At 35.2% G+C, this 11041-nt stretch overlaps 1 protein-coding gene across 1 annotated transcript; it reads left to right on the top strand.

Annotated features, from left to right (window-relative positions):
• The first annotated feature begins 214 nt into the window (after positions 1-214).
• Positions 215-6549, top strand: LOC142610398 (mitochondrial fission 1 protein A). Its single transcript, XM_075782214.1, has 5 exons — positions 215-379; positions 1863-1995; positions 5405-5529; positions 6070-6133; positions 6224-6549. Exons 1-5 carry the CDS (start codon positions 287-289, stop codon positions 6307-6309), a joined length of 501 nt encoding a protein of 166 aa, XP_075638329.1. The 5' UTR covers positions 215-286; the 3' UTR covers positions 6310-6549.
• The last annotated feature ends 4492 nt before the right edge of the window (positions 6550-11041 follow it).

The following is an 11041-nucleotide window of genomic DNA, read 5'->3' as shown; positions in this document are numbered from 1 at the left end:
AATCCAATTAATTGGGGAAGTATCCTCACATGAATTATTAACTAAACTATTTTTTATATGCCATGTGCAAGCAAATGTGTAGCTACTAGAATCAAGAAATGTCATTTTATTCACAATTAAAAAAAAAAAAAAACTAGAAATATCATGCCACGTGGTTTTATTTTCTTCCCATTCACTGAAATGAATAGGCAAAAACATAAAAACTATATATGAAACAAATCAAAATATTTAAAAGGACTTAGAATTTTTATCTGTAACCAAAACTCTTAGCAAAGAGGCAAACACCATGGACGCCAAGATCGGCAAGTTCTTCGATTCCGTCGGCTCCTTCTTCGGCGGCGGCGATCAGATCCCTTGGTGCGACCGCGACATCATCGCCGTAAGCCAATCTTTTTCCTTTTACAGGTTTTGGGTCACAGATATTGGGGTTTCAAATTTTACCAGGTTGTTCTATTTTGCCTGTTTATATAGTCTTTCTTTACATTATTAGTTTGATATTTACTTGAATTCATTTATGGGTTTTCTTTATTGGGTCCTCATTTTTAAGTGTAAAAGACTTAATTTGATAACATGTAAGTGTTCATTTTGGATTTGAGGCCTGAAGGGTGTGAGAAATGTTTGAAGTGGCTGAATTTTGATGAGATCATTGTTATTTTCAGCCAAGAATACTGAATTTTTTGAATTGGCTGAATTTTGAGATCATTGTTATTTCATTCTATTAGTTTAGGCCTTTGTGTGTTTGAAGTTTTACTGACCAAATTAAATCTAGATTTGAATTGTGATTGTTAGAATATTGGTTAAGTGATTAAATTCACGGTTTCCAATCCGCTTAGGCTTTTGGGAAAATTGGGTAAGGTATTGGTGATGTTGGATTAATGAACAAATGGGGTTTGTTGAAATTGACATTTTGTAAGGTTGTCTTTTGGTTTTTCAAGCACTAATGAATCGTTTGCATCCATGTTATTTGAGTTTCATGTGATGCAATGTGTATAGTAGGAAATTTTATGTGGATATATGGTGTCCTGATTTATTGAGTAGTTAAAGGATAGTTAACCTTAGAAGGATGTTCAAGCCCTTCATGAGAGACAGGGTGTTGAGTTAGTTTCTCTTCCTAGCAATACATCTGTAGAAATAGCTATCAAGAAAAAAAAAAAGAAAAAAGCAATACATCTGTAGAAATAGCTATCAAGAAAAAAAAAGAAAAAAGCAATACATCTGTAGAAATGACTATATGCTTGCTGGAGATTCTTTATCTTGTTGCTGCAATCAAAAGAGACGTGCTGTGGAAGGGGGTGGGTTGGGATGAAAGAGATGCTAGAGTTGTTGACGTTGATCGATTTTCTCTACTTCTTTCAATCTTATGGTGATCACTATTTATTTGCTTCCCGGTGAGCAACTTCTTGATGCTCTGGGAAGTTTCGTCGAACTGTGATTTCATTGGTTGATCCCAAATTGGTTTTTCTAGGCATAAGTGCATAATTGCAAAGTAGGGATTTACAAATTTGGTGTGGCCCTTTTTGGCTTAACTGCAAAATAGGGAATCACAATGTGGAGTTGGAAGTTGGAACTTTCTATTCCAATATATTTGTCCCACTTGTGTCATGTCAAATTTTCATGTGAGAGACGTGAAATATGTTGGGGGAAAAATATATGTATTAAATTTTTTTGGTGATTATAATGGACTTGGCCTGTAACATTTAAGTGTAATCTATGCTGCTCAAAGTCAGTTTCCGTGTTTTAAGGATATAAGAAGCTATCAATTGATGTTTACTTTAGTCTTCATACTGCCATAGTCACATTATTTAAATCCTTTTCCATTTTTTCATCTATTCTTTGGTTAAAACTCTACTGTGTCTTGGCAGGGCTGTGAGAGAGAAGTTGCAGAGGCTGGTGACTCAAATGAACGTAAGAGTGATAGCATTATGAGGTTGTCATGGGCTCTTGTTCATTCAAGGCAGCCAGAAGATGTGCAGCGTGGGATAGCCATGCTTGAAGGTACATAAATCTCTAAAGTAGTTAATGTTCTTTGTGCGAAGAGTCCTATGACGCAATGGCACTGCCTGGTTCTTCTCATGGGGAGAACCTAAGTTCAAAGTCCCCCCTCCCAAAAAAAAAGTTCTTTTCTTTCTTGGTTCAAGTTTTTCAAATGTTTGTGTCCTTGATCTTTTTTTTAGAATGTTTGTCTCATTCTGGTTCCATTTATGGTCTTTATTGGCTTCCCCGGTGTTGGCATTCTTCCTTTTACACACCCATAAAGTCTTAATTTTTATATGTATGTGTGTGTTGCATGTCTGTTTATTTATTTTTATTTTTACCTAGTATATTAGGGTTACTCAATTGCTTCTCCTATGATTATTTCTTTGATCTTCTCTGTTCATATAGACATCTTCTCAACATCCTCTCCTTGGCTACAGTTTTGTTGGAATTGTGTAAGAGAGTTATACACACTACATGTAAGACTAATGGGTCTAAAATCTTTAACATTCATGAAGAGCAATAAATGTAGCATTCAATCCCTTTTCAAACATATTGCTTTTATGGAAATACTTGAGGAAAGTTACTAAAACTTCCCTTATGACGCTCTAGAATACTTGGGTAAAAGCCATGGTATAGCCATCTAGGCCCAGTGCCTTGTCCCCATTCAGACTTTTGAGGGCCTGAAAAATCTCTTCTTCAACTTGCAGTTGTCTAATATATATATAAAACTTGCAGTTGTCTAATATGATTGTATCATCGGTGTGAAATGGCAATTTGATGAAAGAATTTGGTATTGCAATCACATTTCTTTATCCAAATTGCTCATATTTTTAATTTTTGTCTCCAAATTATTTCTTCCATCAGAATGAGTTTTTCATACTCTGCCTTGGCAGAATCTAGTTTCTCTTCTCAACAGAGAGTGGCCTATCGTCCTCCTATTAAACAGATCTAATGATTTCATCCATGAAGAATTTCTTTGGTTTTTTTTTCCCTTCACATCACCAAACACCTCCTTATTCCACTACATCAAATCTTGCCTCAAAAGTTTAGAGTTTTCTTGCCAAAATGAAATTGGGGTTGCCTTGGAAATTATAAGTGGTCATCCATTGTTTAACCTTCTCCTCAAATCGTTCAGCCTTAAGTCACATGGTCTCAAATTTGAAAGACCCACTACCTTTTGTAATACCATTATCATTAAGTATGGTAGGGAGTGATTAGACAAAAATCTAGGCAATAGTCTTTACAAAAGACTGCTGAATTGCTCCTCCCATTCCAAGGAAACCAAAAACCTATCTAAGCATGATAACGAGGATCATGATTATTAGACCACGTATATGAACATCCTTCCAAGGGGAGGTCAACCAAGTTTAGCTCAGAAATAAAATATGAGAAATCCCACATCGTGGATTTGTCTCTAGCAGAACCCACTTTCTCGCTTTGGAATATGTTTACTTTGAAATCCCCTTTTTACACCATGGGATCCCCACCAATTGTGCACCCTTGCTAACTCCTCCCACAGTATCTCATTCTGTGTCCTCATTGGCTTTATAAACCCCACAGAATGCCTAATAGAAATCATCAAGTACATTTTTTAATCTGCATGATACGGAAAAAAGCACCAATAGCTTCGTCAACTTTAGTGACTACCCTTGTGTCCCATAGTACCGAAACACATCCTGAAGCTTCCCCAGAATTTAGGTGGAGTTAATCCACAAATTGATTTCCCCAGATGCTTCTTTTTTTCTTTTTTCTTTTTTAATGAAAGCTCCAGATGACTGCATCTAATTTCCTGTCCTTAAGTAAACTTCAAATCCTCTCAAATCTCCCCCGCACATTCATCCCATGTAATATCATGACTCTATTTTATCTACATGATGGTAGCAACAGGCCCTTCCCTTTTCATATGGATCTCCCAATTCTTCTTGTGATTTTAGAATCATGGTTTAATGAGCCAAAATGAGCTTCTGATCAAGAATTTGACCCTAGGAGTCACCATTAGCCCCTTCTTCTCGTATTTCCTTTGATTCCATTCCAGAATCTGTGGAGTTTGTCTTTGCTTACCTTATATACCATGACCGCATAAAATGGATATGCCGCCTGCCCTGATCTCCCGCCGGATTTAATTGCCCTCTTCCTACTGGTTTGTGTCCTTGTGGTTCCTCCTCTTATCTGGTATCTGGTAGTTGTGAATTTTTTTGTTTTGTCCCCAGTCTTGTTTGGTTCATTGTAACTGTTGCTGGTTGGTCAGGTGCTTTCAGATTGGCATAACACTTTGGTTCTAGCAGTTTCCGCACTTCTATTCCAAAATTTATCCATCCTGAGTTGCCTTCCGGGATAATCACCATCCCTTCCATACTTTGTTTTGGTTATGAAATTGTCAAACGTGTTGGTACATTGTTGGACCATGAGGAGGCCTCACAATTGCTCCTCAAGAAAACTTTAGAGCTTTTTGCCTGTGTGAGTTCAATGAATGTATTGATTGAGCCACCTCGCACTGTCTCGTCGCATGAACACTGAGCATAGGAAATATTTCCCTCTTTAATGAATTCTTAATGTGAAAATGTTAAACACCCCCCCCCCCCTTTTCTTTTTGTTTCCTCCAATATAATTTCAAACGACTAGGATTCAATTTGGATGAGTTTGAGCCCCCCATGACCTTTTTCTATGGGGAGCAACCCCGAGTTACTACCACCCCTCCTCCCTTAGGACCTCCAGTTTTTCCCTTTTACCAACAGAAGATGAAGTCCTGTGGAAGTGGCGAAGTGCTGGTGATTTAGTTTGGATGAGTCATGCTCTTTCTTAAATTTTAATTTGCAACAATAAGAGATATTCTTGTACACCCCCTTTGTACTTGTTCTGTTCTGTGTTTTGTTATTAATGAACTTCTTACCTATTACCCAAAAAAAAGAATGAACTTTTTACTAAGCAAAAAATAGTAAAGTTGCATATTGCTAGTCATCTCTTGTCTGGATTTCTTATAACCCCTTAAAAGTCAAATGCACTCCTACATTTGCCAAGGCCCTTTGCTCCATACATTGCCCTGAGACAAGCAATTGGAACCTGATCCTCTACAAAGTGATAAAAAGAAAAGGTGGGGTAAATATAATGTAAGAGGCGAAGCTGAACCTTTGTGTGTGTGTGCGTGTGCGTGTGTGTGTATTTAAATGTTTACTTTTGTTTGTTTAATATTCATTTCTATACTCCACTGTTTAATTAAATTATCTTTTCTGTTTAAAAAGAAGAAAGATTAATCCTGTTACCTACTTTTCTCCTGTCATGCAATTGCTTCTTTGGCTTGTTTACTGAAGGACCTCATGTTTTTGTTTGTCTTTGATGCTATTGAGCTTTTGATATAAGATATTAGGAAATGCAGGCGTTTGCTAACCTAAAAATTATTTTCTGTACTATGTAACATTGTCATTTGCAGATTCCTTGGTGAACAATACAAGCAGCCCTTTGCAGCAGAGGGAGAAGCTCTATCTGCTGGCCGTTGGCTATTACAGAAGTGGTGCATATTCCAGGAGTCGGCAGCTTGTGGAGCAATGTTTAGAGGTTGGTGTTTTCTACTTTTTAGATTGCAACTAATTAATGTAAAATCCTATTCTTAGTTGTATATACCTCCCCTCTTCTACTGTGTGTGCATTCGTGGTTTACATTTGGCATTTGCTTGAGTTAACAGCGTCACATTTAGTGCAAATGGGCAGCATTGTAGTCTTTTTATGCTTTAAATTTATTTCAAATGTAGGCAGCATTGGCCAACAGTTGTAAATTTCATTTCTTGAATAGTCAACAACGCATTTTTTCTCTTTTGCTGGTCTGCTCACAATGTATGGGCTTTTTTTCTTTACCTTAAACTTTTGCATGTGCATGGAGCTATACCATTTTCATTGTAGTACCAAATGTTTGTGATTGATTGTAATAAGTAGGAAAATTTCATTTATTAGCTCATATGATATGATATTTTTAGGACATCCATCCTTTCATCATTTGCATATTAGGGATTATGATTATTGACTGCTTGATTATTTTCTTATAAATAATGCATGCTCCTTTACTATTATCAACTATTATCTGAAACCATTGCTTTTGTAGATTGCACCTGATTGGAGGCAGGCTCTTACCCTTAAGAAGACTATTGAAGATAAAATTGCTAAAGGTAAAGACTAGAATTTCCATCAACATATTTTTTAATACATAGTAAGCATATTAGACTGAAGTAATATTAAACACTTTTGTTGGAATGCAGATGGTGTCATTGGAATTGGCATCACTGCCACTGCTGTTGGACTTATAGCTGGTGGTATTGCTGCAGCATTGGCTCGCAAGAAGTGAAATTTCATTTTTAACAATGTGCATAATGACCTGCTTCCAAATTGGCTTATTTTAATGGTTTGAGTTCCCCCTCCTCTCAAAAGAATGTATTAATTGACTATACTTAGAATATAAACAATTACCAAAGTTTGACACCGTTTATGTTATGGAAGTAGGCTTTTTGAATATGAACTTGTAAATTTGTTTTGTGTGTATGTAAGGTATTCATTTTCATATATTGTGTTTTCTACTTTCATGTAATTCAGGCATCCTCTGTTTAGTCGTAACTGGTATCATGGTTGCTATTGGTGGATGAAGAAATTTACAATGATTATAGTATACATTACAGAAACCAAAATGCCCTTTCATGTGCCATGGCTTTTGTTTTTGTTACCATGAGAAGTGGATGATTTAGGGCCTGTTTGGCAAGGGAGTTCAAACCCACATTTTCAGTTTTTAAACAACCTTACACATATTTTCATACATTTTTTCACCCACATGTATTTTCAAAAACTACAAACAATATTACTCAAACTCTACTAAACGGACCCTTAGTCTTTATAGAAACTCAAATTCTCTACAATTATAGCAAAGACCAGGAAACCATGTAAAGTTCAACATGATGGGATGCCCAGCAATCTCTCGGACTTACAGACAAGCCAGATATGCATTTATGGAGATATCAATGCTAGGATACACAAAAATTTTCACTTGTTAAGGTTGCAGTTGTAACTTGTGATTGAAGAAACATCACTTTTTCAGAAGCTCATCAACACTTTTTATTATGTATCGATCACAATAGACTATAGATTATGTTAGCAAATGTGAAAAAAAAAGAAAAAAAAAAGAGAGGTAATTATACTTTTCTCCTTTGAGATTTGAGAGAACTTTACTCAAGCCTAAACCTAAATGGGAAAAACACTCTCCTCCCTTGAGGTTTGAAAAAATTAATACTCTCCCTCCTCTTCCTTTTGTTTATATTAGAAATAAAATATTCTAAATTTCTATAAGAATCTCTTTACAAAAATTTAACTATAGTTAATAAAAATAGAGCAAAACTTAGGTGATGTTCTTTTATTTCACCTTCTCAAGGTTCTGCCATGTAGATGTACTTAATTAAAAATACACTTTCATCCCATAAGAAAATAAATCACATGGTTAATCTTAAAAGAGAAACTTAAAGAACAACACGTAGTACCTAAGTTTTGTTCATAAAAATAATTGTTAAATTTAGAATAAAAATGTAAAATTTATCAAGCACCAAAACACTTTCAACTAAAATCTTTCCATAACTCATTAAAAAAGAAAAAATAATATAAAAAAAATTTGTACTTAATATTTTAAAATATACTTCAATTAAAAATTTTATATAATGAATTTTAATTTTGAAATGGAGGATAATTCTTGAAACTTGCTCTTAAACAAAAGACAGGTTAGTTCATAATGTTTTTAATATTAATTTAACAAAACTTGGTCAATCAGATGTCAAGGGGGAGTGTTTTTTTTTTTCCAAAACTCAAGGGGTGAGTGTTATTATCCCAAATAAAATTATTAAACTTTATCAAAAGTTTGTAATGACATTCTCATTAGAAACTACTGCCCTAGGTGGCAAATCTACACCATTTTAGATCTCCATCGAAAGGTGCTGCCTTGCTAAATATTCTAAAGGGAGAATCTAGTTGGCCTGCACATCTTAGCAAGCATCCAACATTTGTTTGCTATATTAGTGTTCAAACAACTCGAACATAGTGTTGCCCTATAAAACTTGTAATGGTGGAACCAATATTACCTTTGAAAGCCATTTTATTTTGAAAAGGAAAAAGAAAAAAGTAATGCTATAAACACAAAATTATTATTGTGGCCAATTTTCACTGATTCTCATCTAAACTTACAACTAACATCACTTTATTACTTAAATTTTTTTTGAAGATCTATAATTCACCCCCCCCCCCCCCCCTCCCCTCCCAAAAAAAAAAAAAAGTGGACAAGATGGCTGACCTTTCAGCCACAACAAAATTAGACCTTTTGCCAACAATTAAAGGATTCAATTTTGTTAACAAATGATGTGTAAATGATTTATAGAAGCACATAGGGAAGATATGCTGGAATTCTGTCCAATGCTCATACTATTCATTGCTTATATAGGAAGGGTAAATACAATAAGAAAAAGAATATTCTTGAAAGCGACAGCTTGTAAGGTCACCCCATAGGAACTTCCTAGCGACTTCCTAGCCCTTTCTAGAATGGTACCACATATATAACATAATATGTCTTCAAGTTGGAGCATATATGTCATAGAAGCCCAGCTTAGAACATGCAGTTCTTCTTAAGATTTCTTTATATGGATCTCACTTAATAAAAATGACAAAAAATTATAAAAAGAGTTGTCAAAAGAGATAAAAGAAACGGTTAAAAATGACAAAAAGCTGCAAAAAGTTGACAAAAAACTCCAAAAAAGTTGTTGTTAACAGCATCTAACAGTGCCCGTTAACACAATACCAGAACATATACAATTCATTCCTTATATGGAAAGGATAAATACAATGGGGCAAGAATATTTTGAAAGGGACTCTTGCTAGGGACAACTCATCCATTAGAAAACTTCCTAACCATTTCTTAACCCTTTCTAGAATGCTACCGCATATATAACACAAGGTACAACCGTAATAGATCTTCTTACTTGTCTAACAAATTTCATAAATTACACATTTCAATCCTCAACCTCCCTTTAAATTTTCTCGTTTGTCTTCTTTGCTCATTGGTATGCATGTGCTAGGTCTATGATGAAGTGATGAGACGACTTCTTTCTTTTAAGACTAGAGATGTCATTTCCTCATTTAAATGTCATGAAACCTTAAGGCCATGTCTGGTTCCTCAAATTTTTGTTCCTCAGTTTTCATTTTCAAAACTTTGTTCTCATAACCCATTTTCAAAACTCAAAAGGCCACTTACTTTTGTTTGGCATCAATTAAAAATTCACAACCACACCAACATCATCAACCACAGCAGCACTAACACTAGTTCTAGGAGTGGCAAACATGTCGTTTGGGTCGAGTCAATTGAGTTGCAGGTAAATGGGTCATGTTAAACAGGTCAATCAAGTTTCAAGTTGGGTTGACCCGTATTTTTCGAGTTGGATTCAATTTTCAAAGAAATAAATTGCACCTAATGCCAATTGATAATATCCTTCCAATTTTGACAATTTTGAGCATGACAGTTTTAAGGACCACCAAAAGTATATGTTTCAAATTTACACCGCTAACGATATCATTCCTACAAAAAAAAAAAAAAAAACTGTGAAGCAGTGGAGGCGTAGGCATGGTCTGAAGATTAGGTGTTAGGTTTGCTTGTTTGGACTTTTTTTTTTTTTTTTTTTAAGTTTAGTGGCTTCAACTTGTTTTGTCACTTTAAAAAAAAAAAACTGTGAAGCAGTGGAGGCGTAGGCATGGTCTGAAGATTAGGTGTTAGGTTTGCTTGTTTGGACTTTTTTTTTTTTTTTTTAAGTTTAGTGGCTTCAACTTGTTTTGTCACTTTATGTAAGTAGACAACTAGTGTTACTATGTTAGTAACTCAGTAGTGTTAGACTAATGTATAGTCAAATCAAATGTCTTGCTTTGTTTACTAGTTTTCAGTTTTCCTTTCATTTTAACTTTTTTTTAATAAATGTGTTGTTAACTTGTCATGCAACTCTTATTGGCTATTGGCTAGGCAGTAGACTGCCAGCCAGTCATGCTTTGTGCTTTATGCACCTAGTACCCATGGCATAGTCTAAATATTTTTTAGTGAATTCTTTTATAAATGGATTGGGTCACAAATTAATCCGTTTTTACTTTGACGCAAAAAATTCAGGTTTGAATAAGGTATTTTTCGGGAGTCAGCAAACTCTAACCCATTTTGCCATATTTAGGCACTACCAACAGCCACACCCACACCAATGGGAAAATAAAAATTCCACCCCTATTTTGCAACATACTCGATTAAGGGATTGAAATGCAAGCAATAGGAAGAGAGCATGAAAAGACACAATGCAGGAGGTGAATTTTTCCCTCTTTTAAGTCCAGGATTTGGCAGCACCTATTGGAAAATCCCAACTTTTTAACTACAAACATTGAGCTTTTTCATTACTTTGGCACAAGCTACAGGGACAACCCAGCAAACTCAGCAACAACCACGTAACCAACCCATAAACCCACTCAAAACTCAACCCAACAGCAATCCCATCACTACCACAAATGGCAAGACCTACACAAACCCCACCACACCACCAATCGAACCTAACCAAGAGAGAGATGTGAACTCTACCAAGAGAAAGAGAGAGTTGAGGAAGTATAAAAAAAAAATCCATTAGGCTCAATTAATGGCACAGGTGTGTGTCCCATTTTGAATTACAAAAATGGCACTTAACTCAGTTCTCAACTTTTGAAAACTCCAAAATTTTGTTCTCATTCTCAATTTTTTGGGTGATGGGTTCCGAAGACTGAGAATTAAAATGAAACCAAACAAACATTGAGGTGGTGGGGCTCACAGCAAACAACAAATGAAAACTGAAAATTTCGTGTTTTCAGTGAAACCAAAAAAGCTCTAACTGAGTAAGTACTGGCTTTAATCAACTAGCACCATTTGTGAGGCATTCAGATTACATGCCCTGACCGAAATAACTGTTAATTTAAGGAGACTTGATATGGTTCGAATTTAATAAGCCAAAAATGGTGGGTTTTTTTTTTTTTTAATGAATAAAAATGGTTCAAAATTC

This window comes from Castanea sativa, chromosome 9 (assembly GCF_040712315.1).
Source record: "Castanea sativa cultivar Marrone di Chiusa Pesio chromosome 9, ASM4071231v1".
NCBI classification, from domain to species: domain Eukaryota; kingdom Viridiplantae; phylum Streptophyta; class Magnoliopsida; order Fagales; family Fagaceae; genus Castanea; species Castanea sativa.
Note: the sequence above shows the minus strand (reverse complement) of the source record. Positions and strands in the feature narration are given on the sequence as shown.